Here is a 22,279-nt window from a genome sequence, read left to right on the forward strand (position 1 = left end):
AGTCGCGTTGAGGATAGAAAAACTATTGTAGTTAAGAAACTCAATTCCAAGTGTTGCGAATTTTTTTAAAAGACTGTTTATTCTTGTAGTGACATTGTTGACTTTTGATTTGACTAATATTAAAATGAACTTTAAAATGAAATACTGACGTTTTGGTTTGAAAGTCACCTAGAAAGTTATTTCGTTATAGATTTTAGATCAAAATTAAGTTTTTTAATGTCACATTTCCACATAAAAACCTTCTCGTAGTTAAGTTACTGAAGAAAAGGTTGTAAAATATTCCTGGCGATTGTAGTCCGTGAGCCCAGCCCCAAGTTACCTACGTAATATGACATCACAATAAGATGCATGGCACACGGTGGAAAAAGTTGTGCTGAGCAAGAATCAAAAAACTATCGCACCTAAAATTAGCTGGAAGTTTGAGAAAATCCTTCACTTCCGGTGAAAATTTTAAGGTCATTTTACGTCATGTGACATCATTACGAAATACGTGGCATCATGTAGCCTTTTATCCGTAGAGAAGGGCAACATAAGTCTATCAGTTCTGAAATAGCCGGAAGTGCCTGACAGACTGCGGCAAAGATGACCCCCAAAAATGATTTCCTACGTCATGTGACATCTTGACTAAAATTATTACAATTGTTTCGTAATATTAGTGTCTTTAATAATAAATAAGTCTGCCAAGCCTTTTTTAGCCGGAAGTCCTTCAAAAATGAATTTTTACTGCAAGGAAAATGTAATTGTATCATGTTAAATGAGAATGATTTCACAAATTATAATCGATTAACAAGGATTATAGACTCATCCGTCGTGATCGGTATATTTAATATGTAAGAAAATTTGAAAATTACATGATTTTATTTTATTTCACCTGTCCCGTTGTTTGTAATCAAATCTTGCATTTTAAGTTATTTAGATCTACTTTCATCTATCTGATGGCAAAGAATAATCTGTCTATGGGAGGTACCCTAAAATTTTTTTATTTTTATTTGTATGTATGTATGTAAATACTTTACTGTACATAAAACACAAAAATAATACAAAAAGAAACCCTAAAAAAGATTTAAAAAGCTTGGTAGATGCTCATTTAATAACTCAATATTATGTAAATTCGTTTTACAAGGATATCTGTCTTTAAAGGAATGTTTTATGTCTATTCTTACGTGGATTCTGATTAATATTTATTTTTGTTGTTAATTTGTGTGAGGGTTTTGTTTGAGTTCCCTTTCTAATGGTCATTTTTGATAATAACACGATGACTGAGTAATCTTAAGGCATGGGCATCTTTTCTTTTTTGTTTAATTATAGTTCTAATGAGTTATACTCGAAATAATTGCTTTTTGTTCGAAAGTGGAGTACGGAAAATGCTAATTTTAGATATTTTTTGTTTAGATATTTCTAAATACAAAATTCATTGATTTTTTGTTGAGATTTACCTGAAATATTATTATTCCTTCTCTAAATAAGAGTTAGGAATGTAAGATTTTGTTCAAAAAAAAAAGGTATTTTTTTCAATTTTCTTTATGTTTTGGAGACCTAATTACATTTTCAGCATTAAAATGAAAAAAAGGAAATGGAAGAATTAATAAAGGGAATGGATTATTATCTTTTCATTTAAAATTAAATATAACCAAAAGGAAAATGTTATATTTTGCCTCGTTACATTTAAACACTACCAACAATATTTGCGATTAAATAAAAATTGCACACAATTTATATGTATATGGTTTGCTCACTACAGCTAGTTATTTTACTTAAAATCATTTCATGGCTCTCCTCACTAAAAGCACTTTTTTTGATAGTGACGGTGGATTTTTTTGATTTAACATGCAATATGAATTGATTTTGCACACAAAATATACAGTACAGGACGCCAATAGATATACTAATACTTTAGAATTAACTTTCTGTTCCCATAATTACCATAACTAAGTTAAACATTTAGTTATAAATGCTAGCAATTAACTTGCTATATTTTGAGGTTTTATTGGCATCTCCATTGCTCACATAGAAATGGTATAGATAATTTCTCCCACTCAAGAAAACATTTCAGAAGGTATGCTGATTGAAGAGGTAACATGAGACGAGTTTGTAATAATTTGATAATTACTTAACTAATCAAACAGAAATTAATTAAATCATGCATTCAAAGTAATGTCTGCTTAAACTGTAAAACAAGTACAGACTAAATTGCAGAACAACTGTAAAATGACATTATTGGTTTCCAAATACATACTGTGTTATCATAATACATGTAGAAAAGATTATTACTATGAGAGAACTTGTTCTGTAATCAGTATAAATGTAAATAATTTATTGAACATTATTATTTATAAATAAGTAGTAATACTTAAGTGTCCATAGACACACTTATCTCAGCGTGTGACCTGTCTTTTGTACAGTCTTAGATGACCTCTTGTTATCTTTGGAAACTAAACTCAATGGAAACATTCTTGTTTCCTTATTTTTAACAATGTCGTTTATAATAAATCTAATGACCCTCAGCCGGATCAATTATTTATCAATTATTTGATACTGTAGAATAAACAAGGCTAGCTGTCAAATAAGCTAAGCAACAAAGATTTAGAAATCGTTATCAGCACAAAAATACTGTTCAAGTAATAAATCCACAGACGCAGTTACCCACCTGTAGGCTAAAGTCATGCATTGAAATAACTTTGTAAGAGATATTTCGATTGATAGCTGTTGGTGTTGTTTACTTTCATCAAAATGTGGAACAGGTCCTTTGGTCCCTGGAACCGTATAGGTTGCCACCACAGACACTTTCTGAGTATTTTGTTCTTCATCTGGTACAGGCACAGCTAAATCGTCGAACTCGTCTTGGGCCTCTGCTTCAAAGTGCGACACCATAAAGTGCCCCGAATGTATTGTCTCCTTCCCAGTCCGCGCCTGCCTTTTCTCTATGTGTGGCATTATGTTCCCGCCGTCGTTCATAAGTTTAGCTATGAACTCGCTTTTGTGTTCAACTATTCTCTTCATGAATGCCTATCAACTTTTAGATTTACCCATATTTTTACTTATCACTCACAAATTCACATTGTTTTTTCCATCTGACTGACAGACAAATAAACTAAAGTTGCTAACAATAAAAAATACTTTAAAAGTATTGCAGGCAAAAAAAAAAGATTTGGGTAAAAACCACAAAATATTATGTAATAGGTTCTAATAAATTAACTTTTTTCTCCATTTTCATCATAATAATTATGCGTGGAAATTTTATGATGGTTCGATTCCATCTCTCCATACGTAAGAACTACTGTCGCAAATATTTCTCTAGGATAAAGTACAAAGTTACAAACAAAAATTATCATACTACGAAAGAAGTGCAAAATTCGAAATTCGTACGTAATTTCGTATCTTGCCATCCCGCTGACGCGTATATATAATATTTAAGACGAGAGAGTAACGGTACGGAACGAACTTCGACTAGAATTTTGTAGTGGCCCCCCAGATCACAGATAATCGAAATATGTCTTTGGGTGAAAGCAGACATGATTCATTTCATTGGTCTAACTAGGGGTGAAAGTAGGGTAACAGCCTTTGAGTATGTGAAAACCATGACCTCGTCCGTTAAAGCAGTGGCGGATTTATGTTTTTTAGGTGTAGGCCACTTTATATCCGCCGCCCTATGTAACTTTCTAAAATAATAATTTTCTCGTTGAATGCCGCCCCTATACGGCCTATTGACAAATCCATGACTGCGTTAAAGCCAGATTGAAGTGATTACACTAGACAATTTTCGTGGTATGGTATAGCGACTTGCAACCACAGAGTACATAGAAAATACGGAAATGGTAGCAACGGCAACATTCCAATTCAGCCGTCGGTTGTCACTGTCACTGTCAAATCAAACTAATGATTTCAATGTTGTTGTCGTGTGGTGTGGCAGTGATCAAATCAAAATAAATTAATGGCAGATTAAACAGTGTTCGCTATTTTTGATAAATTTACTTGCAGTATTCTTTACGGCTATATTTACTGTAACACTAATATTATACCTTTTTTTAATTTTTACGAATAAAATTGATCAGATAGAATCAGCGATTTTTTGGCGCCAATTTATGCAGTTGAAAAATTCCAAAGATCAGCATCAGCGTTGTAATTGAATAAACAAAATCACCATGAGCTCTCCAAGTTCCAGATCTCCTTCATATAGAAACATTGTTTTGAAACACAAGCATTCACCAATTGAACTAAAAGAAAAAATGAGGAAGGTGTGTCCCTGTTATTGTTAAAATAATAATTTTTTTGGTTTGGCGCAGTCATCTTTGCTACTGATTATAACATTATCATATAGAAGCGTTAATCAATTTTAAATTAATTCTACCTACGGAAGTAGGCCAAAAATCACTTCCGAAATTTGAAAGCTTTCTTTTATTTAAGTTTTTAAGCAATTTTATTTACTTTCAGAATTACAAAGATAAAGTACAAAACTGTCGTCACATGCTTTTAAACAAATTTAGAGGAACTATTGGTGAAACAGACCTGCGTGCAACACTCACAGAAATATATGAAAGCATGTTTGATTTCACTTCAGATCTGACAACCACAGATGAAGAAATTGAAATAATAGCAGAGATAAGGAATCATTTAGTGCAAGAAGAACTGCAATGGTTTGTTCTTTACACTTCATGTAGGGTAGTTTTAACTGCTACACACTGTAAAACAAAAGCTTAAACTGTTAATATGATTCAAATAATTATATTATGGTTGCTTATTAAAGCACACACACACACAAACATCACGCCTGTATTCCCAAATGGGGTAGGCAGAGCACACAAAATATTACTGCTTCGGAGCCACTTTTAGCAGTTTTAGTTTGTAATTTTGACAAAAATGGTACAATAGTGCCAAGTTGCTAGCCTGTTGCCTACGGTATACCTAAACATATATCCTCAGTCGCCTCTTACGACATCCATGGAAAAAAATGGAGGTGTAATTCTAACCCAACACCACATGGGACAAAGCGTGTGTTATTAAAGCACAGCTTGACAAATAACACATGCTTGACTCGTGTATTCTATCTTATTAATTATGCTTGTAGCTTTTCCTTTCATTCACTCAATTCTGTTCAAAATTGAGAAAAATATTTTAAGTAATTAATAACAACTCATTTTGCATTTATTCAGTAAATATACAAGATACCAAGCCATCACCCTATGCCCCTTTCCCTCCCTATCCGCAGTTAAATTTGTCTAGCTCTTCAGAGAATGAAAACGAGGAAACAAATGAAGAGATTCAGCGCTTTTGTGTTTTCATTAAATTTTGAGATAGTTAATTTTTTTTTTTTTTTTCACAGGTATTTAGAAGAATATGATAAATCACAAACTGATAATGTAGACTGGTCTGCATTGGAACAAGATAATGTTATATGCCCAGTATGCCAGAGAGACAACTTAAAATTAAACCTTGATTCTTTGACTTGTTCTCAATGTAAATTTGTGGTTCAGACTAAGTTATCTTTGGATCAAATAAAAAAGTCCCTAGAAATTTGTATTGAAAAACATGGTGAAACTTGTGCCAACCCAGCACAATTTGCTATAGTTCCAGAATTAAATCAGTTGTACCTCATTTGCCATACCTGTAAGGACATGCAGTCAGTAATATAAATATGCTTAAAGGTGTTTTTGCAGTTTGAGAGAAATATTGAACATATAACAATTTCATCTTTGATGTTTAGATTGAACTTGCAAAGCACTATTAATATGGAATTGATTGAATTCTGGAATGTAAGTGATGATTATTATTGAATAAATTCATCTCCCAAAACATGATATGCCTAAACTAATAATTTTTGTAAGCATATCTAAAAATTGACTACTATTTTAAAAACTTAAATGAATCCAGTTGTTAAGCAACACATTCTAATTTGGACAGAAGTTTTGCATCTAGGTACTATTTCTTTGTTACATTTTATCTTTACGTACAGACAAATTGATGAGTAATAGATAACTAATTCATTAAGATTTTTTTATTGATTTACTGTTATTGATTGACAAATCTGCTCACATGTGCTGCCCTTAGAGGAATTGTTGGCAATGTCAGACCTAAGAAATTGTAGATGCTCTCATTAATTCCTTATTTTTATGTTACTTATGCTTGATCTGCATTCTTGCTTATGCATTATGAAAGTGTGGTTACACATTTTTTGATTGATTATTATCCTGTTGATCTGATGATAGTAATAATAATTGTAATAGGATGGACGTCCTGAGGGCTTGCAAATTAGTTTTGGGTGGGATGTGGTCATGTGGTCCTGCCCTGCAGTGCACTGTGTAGTTGCCCTGTAGTATGAACAGCATTTTCCTTACGTACACGGTGATTTTTAATCGGTGATCAGGAATAACAAAAAGCGATAAGGATGGTCATACTGAACAACTTTTCCCATGGGATCAATATGAAAATGGGGGTAAAAAAATCAGCTATTTCATAGAAAACCTCAGCACCTCACCAGCCTCAATGAATGAAACCAGGGATTTTTTTCCCGATTTTCGTATTGGTCCCATGGGAAAAGTTATTGAGTATGACCCTCTTTATCGCTTTTTGTTATTCCTGATCACCAATTAAAAATCACAGTGTATAATTGTTATCATTACGGTATTGTTGTACTAGTCAACTACAAAAAGATGTATTGTTCACCTTATTGCAGACTACTATTTAACAACAAAGTGTAGCTTTCAGTAGTTCTGGAAATTACATACTAATACTTATGTCCTTTTGACATTTTAATGCATATTTAATAGTCTTCAAAAACATATTTTATAATTTAGACTGGCATTTAAGCATATTCTTATGATGACTTATCGAAATATTTGGGCTCGAAATAGAAAAAAACTATTGGTAATTTAAGTAACAAATGGGACTCTTTACCCAACTGCCCGAAGGAGGGTTGTGTTTTTCGAGCGTTACATACAAAGCAAAGGCAAATTTTGATTGCCTGGGTACTTACTTGTAGTAGGGTAAAAAATTACATCTTTATGCAGTTGACTTACTTATCTATGTGCTAGAATGCTATCTGCAAATTAATTTCTTATATACATGGTGAAATTTCTTATTTCTTGAATAATTGTTACCTATTTTTATATTAAGAACCTACAGAGATTTTTGTACATTTTATAGTAAGATGAAGAACTCGTTGATTCAAGATGATTTGTGTAATGCCATAGCAGGTTAGTGATAAATCCATTGTTTACTTAAATTTAATTTGTTATTGTTATATTTGTCTAAACAGGTTTTATGATGATTGATTGAATTGATTTTTAGGAATAAAAATCTTATTACAAAATAAAAAATGACCTTTATTTCAATTCATGAAGCATGGTAACATGTTATAATTGTAAATTATTATTTTGTCATATAGCCGGGAGTTCGAACATTTAATACATGATTAATCATATCTACCAAAAGATTAGACTAAATGGTAACTTGTATAAAATGTCCATTAATAATAGTATAAAACAGTACCATTATTTTCACCGACAGTATTACATGGGCATCTTTGAGGTTTAATTCATCATCCTTATAAAATGGTCAACTAATTTGAATTATTCTAGGCCTGCAAACAAAAGCCCTCGATTAGTACACGCATACACATTAAATGATATTTAATCACACATTGACGACAAAGATTATTATGCAGAGAATAAACATAAATTTAATTACTAATATTTTGCATTTTTCAATTAGTAATAATTAAATTAATAGTAAAGTAAGGAACCCAAAACAGAACTCCTTTACAATAAACCATAATCATTTCGTTTTTGTAACACAAGTCCTTTTGTGTTGCCCTCCTTTCGGTATTGGAGGGACTCATTAATTTCTTCATACTTACAATATTAAAGTAAATATACCTAACAGTGCAACGGTCTGGGGGATTCCGAAGATTCTCCATTCTTCTTTGGCTGGCCAATATCAATATTTGCTGCAATTTTAAAATTGATGACTTTTATAAATCGTCAAGAGAGAATATTTGAAATCCACTCACTGTACTTTTATTCTGAGAAGCCCAACTTGCCTTGGTATGTTATAGTTATATATCTACGGCATACCAGGCAGTCGTTTATAAGAATTATAAGTTAAAAAAAAATACTTTGTCACGATACGTACATATACCTTAGCTATGATAATCAATTAAATTATAACACACTTTTAAAAATTAAACTCAAATAATTCTAAATTTTCTGATTTTAAAATCCAACCATATTGTGTTTTATATAAAGTTTATTTTGGAAATGTGAATATTTCGAATTGTTTCAGTTTAATTTTAAAGGTGCGATAAGACTCCCAATCAACACAATGAGGGCTATCGCGTATGAATTCGCCACTAGAGGCGCTAGTGTAGCGTGAGGTCTCCGAAATGTCAAATCGCATAGTTTTTGGGTGAGCTACGCGGTTTTATTTATAATTAGAATAATTTTGTGAATATTTTGCAATATCTGAAATTAATTATGGCAAATATGCGTTCCGGGGCAATGAATGTCTGTGTTTTGAGACAGTTTTGTCTTTTGGAAACCTTGGTCCTCCCTTTTTTCCGAACAAAACGGGGACTATGCAACACTGTGGCATGCTCGATATTATTATGGTACGGTTTCAAGGTGTATTAAATATGATTTTAATCTAAACTTTGTTTTCATGCCCGTAATAACAGACTTTGAAAGCCATACTTAAAAACCACACGCAACAGTGCGCCATCTAGTGAGACAAAAAACGATAGCCCTCATTCGAGTTAATTCAACTCTTGCTATATGTATAAACTAGTGATGCGCCGAATGTATCAAAGAAACTTCACCATAGGTAAAAATAAAATAGAAGTAAGTTGTATGCTAACTAGACATTTGAATATAGCAAAAAAAATAATAGATTAAGTGCCTGTTTCCAGTGGTAGCTTTAGACGTCGGCGACCTGAAAAGTTTCTCGTTTTTTTTGTTCATTTAAAAATCCGTCATCTAATTTGTGGTGCGCCATCGGCCTGGCAAAATATATTTTGCGGACGCCAAATTTAGGTCTTGCGCCACCACTGTCTGTTTCACCGTTTTCTACTATTCACGAAAAATAAGAGCAAACAAAGGAAAAAAATAGAACAGTTAAGATTTAAACAGTTAAAATCAAATTAAATTCATAAAACGAAATTATACTCATTCCACTAAAGATGTACGTATAGAGTAATAAAATAAACGTGACAAGATGATTTACATCAATCATTTTTATGCTTGAGCAAATATTTGCTATTTCAATGATGGCAAGAACCACGAAACCATTTTTTTACATCTTTTCTCACATAGTAAATGATAATAATACTATACAACGTGTGACATCTATAAGAACATATATTTTAAATAACAATAGTTTTAACTATTGAGAACCGTTTTATCGAAAAAATAGAACAATTACCTTTACTAATGGAGATTTTTTTTTCTCGAGCAGCAATGTAATAAAAACATTTATTTAACGTTTCAGAGGGGCAGTAAATATTAAGCCGCATTCACATTTATCTGTCGTGTTGTGTTGTAACGCATCAAAACGGTATCGGTTTCAAACACTTTTGATACAGGTTGTTGTGACGGCTTGTGTTGTGTTGTGTCGCATCAAAGCTATATACTCAACGCCGTATACAGATTACAAAAAAAACTACTCATGTATCGCCAATAAAATGAGAAAGTTTTGCATCGGTAAGTTTTAACTTTTCTAAATAAAGTACATTTAATTTATAATTGTAAAGCTAAAATTAAATGCAACGGAATAAATAAAGAATTTAATGTAAATATTAATTTCACCAAAAGATATATGGTCGAAACTGGTTTGTAGAAGAAAAGTTCATATTACAGTGGCAATACTTCAGGTTTAAACAACATTTGAATACTATTAATCTCATAATTTGCGTGTAAATATTTTTGATATGCACATAAATATTGACAACAAATCACGTGTGTAAAACTATGGTAAACATGGCGGCCACAGAGCCACCATGACATCTCCAATTGTCACTTTCTTGGCATCTGGGGAGCTGCCACGAAATTCGAAAATCGAAGTTCGTATCGTATTTTCCTTCTGACTCTCGTATTAAATAACTTAAGCGTCAGCGGGGCGGGATGGCAAGTTACGAAGTTTGAATTTTGCACTTCGTAGTATGGCCTGACATTTGGATTGATCGAATGCTTTCTATCCCAATTAAGATACCCATTTAAGGTCTAAATTGGTCTAACTAAAAACAAAATATTATAAGACTATTTCTTTTATTAATGTGCATGGGTTGGTTACATCTGGAACGTTACAATGACAATGACACTTGTGACCGTGACGTTCGGTCATCTTTGGTAACTTTTTTGGAATCTAAATACGGCGTTGAGTGTAGAGAATGAGAGACAGAGAGCACACAACACGACAAATAAATGTGACCGACTGACTTTGTTACCGATACATTGCGTGCCGAATTAATATGTATGAAAAAGTTTTTTTTAAACTAGAAATAATAGTTTATGTTCATTGGGGCTTATGCTTTCAGCCCTTAAAATATTTTTTCTTATGGAAGTTAGACGTTGTATAACCATTATTATATATGATCAAACGAACATCTAGAAGCGAAGTTCGATCAATATTATATGACTCGCTTCATTCGAAGATATAATAATGTGTAGAACCTGGTTCCATTAAATGATTTTGAAAAACACAGCGATTAAATATGTAGTGCATTCAGCGCATCTCTAATATTATAACGCCCCTCTTTTTGCGTCGGGGGTTAAAACACCAGTATTTTTTGAGATACTTTCCATTCTGGTAGTGCACTTCAGACTGCAGAAATCCATATAAGTTTTAGCCTAAGAGCAATAGGTTATTTGATTTAATATGATTGGGAACATTCAACATTAAAAATGAGTATCAAACTCTTATCAAAAACAAGAAAAAATAAATATCCATATCATCCACATAGGAATTCATATTTTCTTACAAAGTAAACACTAACAATTTTACTATTTGTGGGTTATTGCTCATAATCAGGACGTAACTAGGAAATATTTCTAAGATATTAGCTCAGATTCTCAAGTTCTTAATACCAAAAACTGAATCGAGGTTATATCCCTACCTCACGTCAGCCTTTGCCACGCCATGTATAGTTCTGACATTGAGGACGGTTATGTCAAAATCTTATTGAAGCTTCTTTACGAAGTTGCACATGACCCAACACAACCGTAGCGGTTCATGTGAACTATTGCGTGGCAGACGCTTTAGATTCTAGCTAGTTACGCCTGTCCTACTTTACTTACTATATAGGTAGACCTTGAACTTCCATAAGGTCTTCTTGAGGAGCGTGGGGATTGTTATGGGCGGTGGAGGCGAGCGGCACAGCGAAGGCCGCGTGGTGGTGCGGCCGCGGGCGCCGCGGCGAGCGTGCCGTGATCACGCGCGGCTTGTGGATCTCATCCATCACGGAAGGAGCCACGTATGTGAAGCCCTGTTGATATAAATAATGTGTTACACGGGAGAGAAGGATTAGAGAACTGAAATGCTTAACATAAACAGCTAAGAAGAAATCCGAGCCATATTTGTAGATGGCAAGCATCTTAATTTTAGTAGTTGGTTAATTTGTAGTAGCTGTTAATTCTGATTTGAGTTTCGAAGGGGTGCGGTGTCACTTCGAAAAAAGTCACCTAGTATCCATACTTAATATTATAAATGCGAAAGTGTGTGTGTTTGTATGTTTGTGTGTATGTTTGTCCGTCTTTCACGTCGAAACGGAGCTACGGATCGACGTGATTTTTGGCATAGAGATAGTTTATGGGCCAGAGACTGACATAGGCTACTTTTTATCCCGGGAAAATGCACAGTTCCCGAGGGAACAGCGCGCGATAACCGAATTCCACGCGGGCGAAGCCGCGGGCAAAAGCTAGTATTATTTATAAATCTTCCTCTTGTATTGTACAAATAGAGAGAGACAAATGATGGGAAGCGACTTTGTCTTATACTTTGCAAGGAAGTAATAAAAGTGGGAAAAGAAGTAAGTAAACTAATGTTACTAATACCCTTCTTCATTTAATTTCACAAAGTTCACTTGACTACGCAAGACTGAGAACTGAGATCAAATAAAAAAGTACTTTTTTATTTGATCTAAGACTGAGAATAACATTTCGTTTGGTAACTTCTTTTTAAAAAATAACCTCGTATCACAAATTTGAACGTCAACAAAATTGAACCTTTGAAATGATGTTCATAAAGTTCAATCAGAAAATTTATCAATTTTGAGGTGTTTTTTTTTAAGTGACGATTTGTAACATAAAGGGGTTAGCAGGCTAAGGAACGTCATGTGGCCCCTGTGAGGAATAGTTGAATTGGTAAATGTCAATTATTTGTCGCCTCATTACTAGTAGGTAATCACTTCAACTTTCAGACCTCTATCTTGAACTGTCACAGAGATAATGTCATAATCGTATTTTTATAATAGACGGAGAGCGGACTGCAAAAGAGTCTAGCAGGCTAAGCGAACTAGAAGTGCCCCCAACGACGGATCTGGTCATTCTTTCAGGTGGTGTACTGGCAAGTCCTAAGAACACTATGCTTAATATCAGTCCTTGATCTTCTTTTGTTTTCGAGTTATTCAGAAAGTGGCATATTTTGTTTACTTTTCAAGTTAGATTAACCAAACAAAATAATATTTGACAATAATAAAATAGGCTACAAAATAAATATTTTTAACTCGCATCATTTCCTTATATTTCATTATGTAAAAAAAAAAAATTTTTCTTCAGATTTTTTTTTACTTCTCGCGGAGGTACACCTCCAGAAAAAATATGCATGGATAGCCACTAGTACCCGCTACATACACATCTAAAAATATTTTCGCAAATCTTCGTGCGTCATGTAAAAAAAAAACATTATCGAATAAGTAGTTACGAGCAAATAATATCAATTATATCCAATCTGTCTCTGTCAAGCTCGGCTCGTGCGTTGTGATCACAATTCATACTAACCACTCCTCGCTTCGCTCGTCGTACCTAAATTACAAACTTTTGGGTCCCTATATCTAGGCCATTTTTGATTAAAGAGAAAAGTTGTTGAAGTAAAATACGCTTATTTTTACGTATTCTATTCGATAACATCATTTAAAATGTGTCATTATAATTTCATTTTGGTAAAAAAAAAAAAGTCTGTGCCCCTTTGCTACAGTCCAACCAGGCATTTTGTTTTTGCAAGACAACGCCCCCGTTCACACCGCTCGTGTTGCCAAGCTTGCTCTGAAGGAAACTGGCGTCAAAGAAATTGATATACTATATAAAAAATGGTTCTCTATCGTTTGCCCGAATTTCATATGCTCGAATGTACAGTTTTATTTTATTTATTTATTTTATTTAGAATTTTCATTTGCCATAAAGTAATTTATTTCTGAAATAGTAATTGACAAGATTTCATTTTTTTAACACCTGGAAATTACTACAGGAATCGAAAGAGTTTTGCCTCCTGAACATGGGAAAATATTTATTATAATTGATTTCTCCATCCACATTTAAAAAAAAAAAACAAAAAATTGAAAAAATATGGCTGAATTTTCCAACACTACGACAGAATAGATATGTTTCCTTTGCCTTTTTCACCAGAAAAAGGAGCCGTCATAATTTTGACACCGTCTCTATGCAACGTCTACGTCAGATTTACGTGATCTTTTTTTTAAGAGACTAGACAAAAGTAATGGATCTATTGTGTCGTAGTTTTGGAGTTATGCCCTTTGAGAATAAGCACATCTTAAAAAAAAAATAAAAAAAAATTGTTAGTTGTAGCGAAATTTTAAAATAATCAGCGTTTTTCTCTTTCCAAACAGAATACAGAGAACGAATCAAATTATAGTCTTAGAAATATGAAATCTTGTCAATTTCTTCAGAGTTGATATTAAACTAACCTAACCTAACCTACTGCATTATACATATATGATGACATTTAAAAAAATCCTGAAAGCTGCATGGTTCTATATATTTTATGGCAAACGTTGGCATGGGAATTGAAATTTGGGCAAATGAAATTCGGGCAAGTAAAGGTATACGATAAAAAATAGTACTTAAAAAAAAACTGAATATTTTTTTCTACCTTAGGCTTAGAACTTTTTAGCCGCCCCTCGTATTATGTAGGTATGTCGGTTTTTGTTGTTCTTTCTGTAGCCTCAAGTCGTCATAAGTCGGATTTTATAATTTCTTCAATCATTATTTCTTATTTACTGAGCAACACACGACTGCGCCCGGTAATGCATTTCGATATTTATTGATGAGATTTCGAAAATAGAGGCACCGACAACATAAAAAAATGCGGGAGTTTTGGATAGATATTTTACCTGGAACATGAGGTTGGCACTTTCACTAAGTGTTGATTCATCTGGCGAGTCGATTGGAGTCTGCAGTGTAAACCGTGTGTCGAATTGAGAGACATCGTCTTCACCAGTCTGGTAAAACACAAAAATTATTAGGAATTTATACGGAACCTTCTTTACACTACAAGTCAAAGTACTCAAAAATATAAACAAAGGACAGGCACAGACGCGCTTGTCAATAAGAGTCAGTTGTATAGTACTTGCAGGGTAAAATTTTGAACGTAATTTAGTTTTCCAAATTCAGTTAATGCTGGACAATATAATGCATTACACTTGTTGAAATTACTCAAACAAACATATGGTTTCCTTCCAGACATTAGAGTTCTAGATTTAATTCAACAAAGTATGAACATCTTAAATTTTATCCGACACAACAAATGAGTTACTGTTACTGCATTACATTTTCCCATATTATCTGAGCTTGAAACAATAATTTAGTAATCACATCCAAAATTTCACCCCATATACTTATATTTCGTACTGTAAGTAAGTACTACAATATGCTTGTAATTGTAACTACTGCCAACCTAAGGGCAATGTATACAATTGACAAGTTTTCATTTTTTTAACACCTGTAAATTACTACAGGAATCGAAAGAGTTTTGACTCCTGAACATGGGAAAATATTTATTATAATTTATTTCTCCATATTTAAAAAAATACAAAAAATAATATCTGAATTTGCCAAAACTACCACAGAATAGATATGTTTCCCTTGCCTTTTTCACCAGAAAAAGGAGCTGTCTTAATTTTGACAATGTCTACGTCAGATTTACATGATCTTTTTTTAAATAGAGACTAGACAAAAGTAGTGAATCTATTGTGTGGTAGTTTTAGAGTTATGCCCTTTTAGAATAAGCACATTTTGTCAATTAAAAAATACAGACCAATCTAGGTTTGATAGGGGGCTCCAGTCTTCTTGCGAAGACGTCGTCCCAGTGGACGTGTTTGAAGAAGGCGTGTCCGCGGACGGCCTGTGCTCCTGCGGCCCCGAGGCGCTGAGTCTCCGACCGCTTCATTAGGCGACGGATCAGTTCGCGAGCGTCTTGTGTAAGGTACGCTGGCAGCATTAGTTTACCCTTCAATATTTTCTCTATAGTCTTTGTACGGTTATCCCCTGTGAACGGTGGCTGAAAAAGAAACGGATTGTAAGAGATACTTAATAGACAAATTAAGATTCAAAAGATTCAATACGGAATGCATGGACTGATCAAAGAAAGCTGTTGACTAAGATTTGATGTCTGAGGATCCGATCCACATATTTAGAGTTCTGTAGTCAACTAGAAACCCTTATAATTTCGCCATGTCTGTCCGGCTGTCTGTCTGTCCGTCCGCGGCTAAGTTCAGAGACCGTTAGTACTAAAAAGCTGTAATTTGGCATGAATATACATATCAGTCACGCCGACAGTGGTAAAATAAAAATAAAATATTTTTTTTTTAGGGTAGGTATCTCCCATAGACTTACGTCATTTACCTACGGGGCGATAATTTTGTTTTTCTTGACTAACCCTATATTGTGGGGTAGGATAGGTCTTTTAAAACCATTGGGGGGTTGCCAAGCCGATTTTTCTATTCAGTGATCTGTTTGCGAAATATTCAACTATAAAGTGCAAATTTTCATAAAAATCGAGCATCCCAACCGCACTCTAAAATCTAAACTGTTGGGTGGACAATTATAACGGCTAATATTGCTTGAGAATTATTAGTAGAAGATACACATTGAAATGAATTTACATGTCCTCACAATTGTTACAATTCAATTTTTGGGATAATATGGCCCTATCGATCCATGTGATGTTTTTTTTTTAATTATGAAACTGAATTCATCGACGAAATGAAATGACACATCTACTAATTAAAAATCCGTGTCTTGAAATTAAATGTATCAACTATTCACCGGAATGGATTGTCGATGTTATGAAAATATGTGAAACGTTATCTCTGAAATGATATTTCAAAGGTTTAGGTATATCAAACCTTTAGGTATAGAACAGTGTAATAATTAGCGACAGTTTCTAGACAGAACGCGGAACGCCAGCAAACAAGTGTATCCAAGGCTATCTGACAAAATTTCAACTGCAACTTTTGCTTGTGTTTTTTTAATTATGATTTTGAAGGTGTGACTATTTACGCTGACTATTGATAAATAGCAGTAACTATTATGAAATTTGGGATTGATTTTTAATTATTTTTAGTGATTCATGTATAAAGAGCAATAGTAAAATTTGTAATTCTGCAGATACTGTGTCAGATTTTAAAAAACCATTTGTTTCACAAATGCCAGGATTTAAATATTACCTTCTCTCTGGTTTTATATTTTGTACAACTAAATTAATACAATTCAAGTCTAAAAGAATAGAAAATGAATATGAGCATGGGCCTCCATAAATTCAATTAATTACCTGTCCTATGAGCATGTCATACATCAATGCTCCAAGACTCCACCAATCCACGGCTTTACCGTGCCCGCTTCTTGTCAAGATTTCTGGTGCCCTAGAATTAGAAAAAAGTTAATCTGTACACTTCTGTCCTTACTTTTAACCTCTATTGTAGCTATCAAGATATTATCATTATGATGTTATTTTACATACACACATATAATACAGTAGAGTTAAATTAATGTTTTAAGAGTCAAGTTACTGCACTAAAATAAGTTGTTAGTGAGTTTTGAAGGTAAACATGTGATGTACCATTGGCCAAATATGTGGTATTCCACCCTAAAATTGATAATCGTTTGCACATCATAAAACAATAATGCCAATAGATGTGTCTGTCCACTTGAAAGTTCGACTTTAGCAACATATTTGTTTGATAGGAACTTGATTAAAAATTGATAGACCACTTATTTGGCTGATGGTACAAAATTATATAATCCCACCCTCATTTTAATTTATTTAACCTGCTCATCTAAATTCACATTGTATTATTTAGATGCTAAAGCAAGAACACCCTTGAGTAAGCACACATATGATTTATTTTAATGTTTTAAAGGATCAGATAGGATTTTGGTTTTATAGGACAAGCAAATAGTATAAGGGAATTTTAATATAAAATCACTAATACTATTAGCATGTAGTTTGTTATGCAATTGGGCCTAGTTTTCTTATCATGCTGGCACTTCACTTGGTATATTCACCGAAGTATTTGTGTGAACGAACAAGATGTACTATTTCATTTCTAGCATGAGCTAAGGAGATGTCAATAGCGCAATGCAAATACACAACGCCAAGTGAAGTGCAACCATCATATTTTGTATTGTATCTTTAAAGGGTTAAAGCATAGAAATCTGCATAGATAGACAATAGAGAACATTTTCCAGATTAGATATAAATTATGTTATGTATACATCAAGTTGTTTTTTTTTATGTTTATTACAGTTATACCAGAGAACCAATATACTTACATGTACTCAATAGTACCACAGAATGTGTGTGTCACAATGCCTTCTTGAATATGTTCCTTACATAACCCAAAATCTGTGAGTTTGACATGCCCTTGGGCGTCCAATAGGACATTTTCAGGCTTTAAATCACGATAAATTATGCCTAAACTATGTAAATGTTCCAATGCCAATATAATTTCTGATAAATAAAAGCTGAAACACAAAAAGGAAGGTATTATTCCAAGAACAATCAAAAATGTATTGTATGTTTCATCTATATAAAAGTACTAACCAAGCTGTGTCCTCCAGGAATATTCCCTCTCTTTCTAGGTGCATGAATAGCTCACCACCACTTAAGTATTCTAAGATTAAGTATAATTTACCACCAGTTTGAAAAGCATATACTAGTTCCACTATAAATGGATGCTGAAAATATAAATTTCATATCCTATTAACACCAAAAGCAATGGTACAAATTATATTTTACTTTATTTGCAGAAAAATAAATACCTTCACAGCTTCCAAAATATTTCTCTCAGCTTTTGTGTGTGCAGTGTCCTTTTGATTTCGTACTATGGAAGCCTTTTTGAGCACTTTCATAGCAAAATGTGCATTGGCATCAGGACCTGTTATTTTACGAACTTGAAACACTTTTCCATATCCACCCTTTCCTAATACCTTACGCAGTTCAAAATCTTGAGGGCCAAGACGTTTGCACAGGCCTGGGTTTACATTATCTTCAGAGAGCTGGATTGTTTCGGATCCCTCAGCCCTGCATTAATTAAAGACCATGAACAAATTTCCAGTTTAAATGAGTCCAAATTCAAATAATACATTTTACTTACTCGACAATGCTATTCACGTGTAGTTCGGGATCGTAATCAACCTGAATTACAAAACAGGGCTAGTTACTAGTCATAAACAGACATAATAATGAAATTAACAATATTAACATGAAGATAAGGAATTGCGGGTAAATAAAAATAACTGTTATCTGGGAAAATATGTACTAATAATAAAAGTTACCATTGGCAAACTACGACTTATTTTATCCTTGAAATACGGTTTTGGTGTTTTTAGGTTAGCATCTTAAGAGATCTCTTAATTAATGCAATATGCCATAAATACCTCATCGACTTCAATAATATCGTCGTCGTCTGAGTCTCCAACTGTAACAGTATCAGGATCCACATCTAAATCTAAATCAAAAACACCTGCCATATACGATGACATTTCGTTAAATATCACATCAGCGAAGCGAATGCTCTGTTGTGAAACAGGGTAAGCACATAAATTTCGTATAGAGATTTGTCTAAATAGTGATATTTGTGACTTGGGTAGATTATTCAATTTTGTTTTAATTCAAGTTAACAGTGCAAAAATAATGAAACTTCTGTCACGATACAGTGAGCGAGAGAAATTAAAAGTGTAGACGAAAATGAATGAATGAAGTCGCTGACTAAAGACACACATGAAAGATGAAGTCAATGACCATCCATTCAATGACTCGCGACTCGTACGGTAGAGATTAGAAATGTAACTCTCTCACCCTAGATGGCGCTACTATAGGCACGCACAATACAACACATACACTACACTACATACAAAACCACTGTTCGTACAGTAGTAACAAGAACTTATACTTATACGACTGAAAGCACAAAATACATATAGTAACTAACTATACTATCTGTGTTTTGTACTGAAAGAGGGAAAGAAAAAACCTTATTTAATGAGGGCTATCGCGTATGAATTCGCCACTAGAGGCGCTAGTGTAGCGTGAGGTCTCCGAAATGTCAAATCTCATAGTTTTTGGGTGAGCTACGCGGGTTTATTTATAATTAGAATAATTTTGTGAATATTTTGCATTATCTGAAATTAATTATGGAAAATTTCCGGGGCAATGAATGTCTGTGTTTTGAGACAGTTTTGTCTTTTGGAAACCTTGGTCCTCCCGTTTTTCCGAACAAAACGGGGACTATGCAACACTGTGGCATGCTCGATATTTTTATGGTACGGTTTTAAGGTGTATTAAATATGATTTTAATCTAAACTTTGTTTTCACGCCCGTAATAACAAACTTTGAAAGCCATACTTAAAAACCTCACGCAATAGTGCGCCATCTAGTGAGACAAAAAACGATAGCCCTCATTCAGTTCAGTATTTCCGGTCTTAAATTTCATTCTTTTTTGCTCTGTGGTTGCGTTCTGAATATACTATCGCATTAGAATATTTTGCAAGTTTTTAAATTGAAGAATATATATATTTTACTTTAGAACATTTGCAATACATACACTAAGTTTAAATTTTATCTCATTTATTTTATTTTTCGCGTAATATCAGGACTGTAAAGATAAAAATAATTTAAAATATTATTTATGCTAAAATAAATTAAGAACGTACTTTAAATACGATTGTTGAACGTTAAGAGGGTGTAAACATGTATATAATGTGTTTTTATTGTTTTGTGTAGGTAAAAAAAAAAAACAATTTCTGGATAACTTTTATTTTTACTTTATGAAGATATTCGTAAAATTTAACTATGCAATTCAAGATTCACGAATATTTTATAAACTAAAGTGAAACCTTTCAATGGCTAGTGACAGCGACAAAAGTTCGAATAATCATGACTTGGATGGATATTTGAAAAACAATAAGAAACAAGGCAGTGGTGGAAATACTGGTAAGTATATTTCTATGTTAAAAATGTTTCAATGCCTCATTGAAAGGAGAGATATTTTTCTAACCTCTTTTTAACAACTCTGATTAAGTCATCAATGACTACTTCTTCCACCTACATCTTTGAATTGTAGTTATCTAAGGGAGTCATTTGACATACTTCCGTTTATTTTTGGTGTTATTATATTTATTATCTAAGTATGTGTACTGTCAGTTTACTAACCATTTAAATTATTTACATATACAAAATATAAAGGGAAATTCAGGAACTCAAGGCTGATACACTGTATCAGCACACATGATTTATTAAAAAGTCAAATGTCAGTGTTCCTTGGTGTTTATGTTGAATCCTTTGGTTGAATCTGTTTAGTGGTATTGTTATAACAGTTCTGTTCATCAAAGGGAAGTCATAAGATTTTAATTACCAACTGATTAAATTTTAGTAGGTAAACTCAAGAGGCTAATTGCAAAATGAAAAAGAAAAGTTTTCACTTCTCTTTATGCTTCACATTAATGTAGGTGACATAAAAATACTTTTTAATGATCTTAATTCTATTGCATAAAGTATAATCTTCTTCTAAGAGCAAGGCAATCTGGCGCTGACAGCCACAAATAATAAATGTGTGTGAAATGAACTTATAATTGTTTTTTTTATTAAAAAAAAATTAAAAAAAAAAGTGTGTAAAGATTGTATGGAAATTTTCTCATTTCTGGACTTAGAAGTATGAAAATAGGTGTATAAGTTCTTGATAACAATTAAAAATTATCTGTGTATAAGTAAAATGGATAAAATTCCCCCCTAAAGTTCATCCTGATTTGGTGCTTATGGGACCTAATTGAATTCATAGATGAACGAAAATAAAAAAATCTAATCGGTTTACAAATGACAGAGTTCTGAGGGAACAAACATAGAAAAAAAAACAACCGAATAGATTATCCCTCCTTTTTTTGAAGTTGGTTAAAAACAACATTTTTAAGTCATGGCAAAGGGTAAATAAGTATAATAATAGGATTAGGATTGGAGTAGGATTTGAAGTAGCGATTACAAGTTTAATATGGATAAGACTAGTACAAGTATTTATTTTTATCAGAAAGGTGAGTAATAAATAGGATCTATTGTGTTTGATTTGTACAAAATACCTATAATTAATATAAAATATTTTTTTATCTACACCCATATAGTAAATCCTTAATTATGCGTTCATTCAAAAACCATAGGTAATGACCAGCATTGGTTTCTACATTGGATTCTATTATGAACACGGCTGTATCGTAATGGTCATTACGTTTACATTATGGAGGGCGCGCTGTATTTTGACTTTGACTGACTGACTTTGACTTTGACTTTGACTTGACTTTGACTTTGACTTTGACTTTGAATAATAATTATTATCTACATGCATGTCATAAGTTTTCTACAATATGTATAGATACGCATTGTTAACAAAAGTATTACCGATACTTTAATGTAAACATTAAGATGCACTGTACTTTAATGTGAACATTAAGATGCACCCGCAGATACCAGGTTTCTTAATAAAGGCCATTTGATAGTTGTTTCTGAACATATAATAGGGAAGTTATGATATGCATGTAGAATCTACATAATAGGGAAGTTATAACATGCATGCAATAGCTACATCTATGCAATGTGTGTTTATGCAGTTCCTCCACATCCACACTGTAAGAACACACACAATCACACAAACCCAACTAAAACCACTACCACACTACAATGACGCGTTTCAATATCAACCAGAGTTTATCCTCATAGCAACACAACCATTCACTATGCTATCAGATGTTAGACCAATGGACCAACTTGCTAAAAATGTAATATTTCTTTGTGT

General features: G+C 33.1%; 4 protein-coding genes across 12 annotated transcripts in view; 2 read left to right on the forward strand and 2 right to left on the reverse strand.

Moving 5' to 3' along the window:
* The window catches only part of Mondo (MLX interacting protein mondo), a 31,182-nt gene extending 28,097 nt beyond the window's left edge, over positions 1 to 3,085 (reverse strand). For both annotated transcript variants that reach the window (XM_074087989.1, XM_074087988.1), the window contains exon 1: positions 2,648 to 3,085. In XM_074087989.1, coding sequence (XP_073944090.1) covers positions 2,648 to 3,000 — 353 coding nt within the window. In that variant the 5' untranslated portion in view covers positions 3,001 to 3,085. The remainder of the gene's footprint in view (positions 1 to 2,647) is intronic.
* A 783-nt stretch (positions 3,086 to 3,868) lies between these two features.
* On the forward strand, positions 3,869 to 7,257 carry Ripalpha (RPA-interacting protein alpha). The gene is made up of 3 exons (XM_074087999.1): positions 3,869 to 4,235; positions 4,432 to 4,634; positions 5,321 to 7,257. The coding sequence occupies exons 1-3, from the start codon at positions 4,143 to 4,145 to the stop codon at positions 5,628 to 5,630; spliced, it is 606 nt and encodes a 201-aa protein (XP_073944100.1). The 5' UTR covers positions 3,869 to 4,142; the 3' UTR covers positions 5,631 to 7,257.
* A 38-nt stretch (positions 7,258 to 7,295) lies between these two features.
* S6k (Ribosomal protein S6 kinase) lies at positions 7,296 to 19,228 on the reverse strand. Of its 4 annotated transcripts, none has more exons than XR_012451404.1 (11): positions 18,879 to 19,228; positions 18,596 to 18,636; positions 18,261 to 18,522; positions 18,043 to 18,176; positions 17,772 to 17,963; positions 16,771 to 16,861; positions 15,256 to 15,498; positions 14,333 to 14,440; positions 11,283 to 11,470; positions 7,872 to 7,942; positions 7,296 to 7,576 (listed from the first exon to the last, which is right to left on the reverse strand). XR_012451404.1 is itself a non-coding variant. In XM_074087998.1 (10 exons), coding segments are annotated over exons 1-10 (1,365 nt in total). In that variant the 5' UTR covers positions 18,984 to 19,228; the 3' UTR covers positions 7,296 to 7,575. The 4 variants fall into 4 exon arrangements, 2 of the variants coding, with proteins under 2 accessions (XP_073944099.1, XP_073944098.1); XR_012451405.1 differs by having other exon boundaries at positions 7,853 to 7,942; XM_074087998.1 differs by lacking the exon at positions 7,872 to 7,942.
* A 944-nt stretch (positions 19,229 to 20,172) lies between these two features.
* Positions 20,173 to 22,279, forward strand: part of LOC141428185 (phosphatase and actin regulator 2) — a 63,387-nt gene continuing 61,280 nt past the window's right edge. For all 5 annotated transcript variants that reach the window (XM_074088003.1, XM_074088005.1, XM_074088006.1 and 2 more), the window contains exon 1: positions 20,173 to 20,433. In XM_074088003.1, coding sequence (XP_073944104.1) covers positions 20,343 to 20,433 — 91 coding nt within the window. In that variant the 5' untranslated portion in view covers positions 20,173 to 20,342. The remainder of the gene's footprint in view (positions 20,434 to 22,279) is intronic.

Source organism: Choristoneura fumiferana, chromosome 5 (genome assembly GCF_025370935.1).
Source record: "Choristoneura fumiferana chromosome 5, NRCan_CFum_1, whole genome shotgun sequence".
Taxonomy (NCBI): Eukaryota; Metazoa; Arthropoda; class Insecta; order Lepidoptera; family Tortricidae; genus Choristoneura; species Choristoneura fumiferana.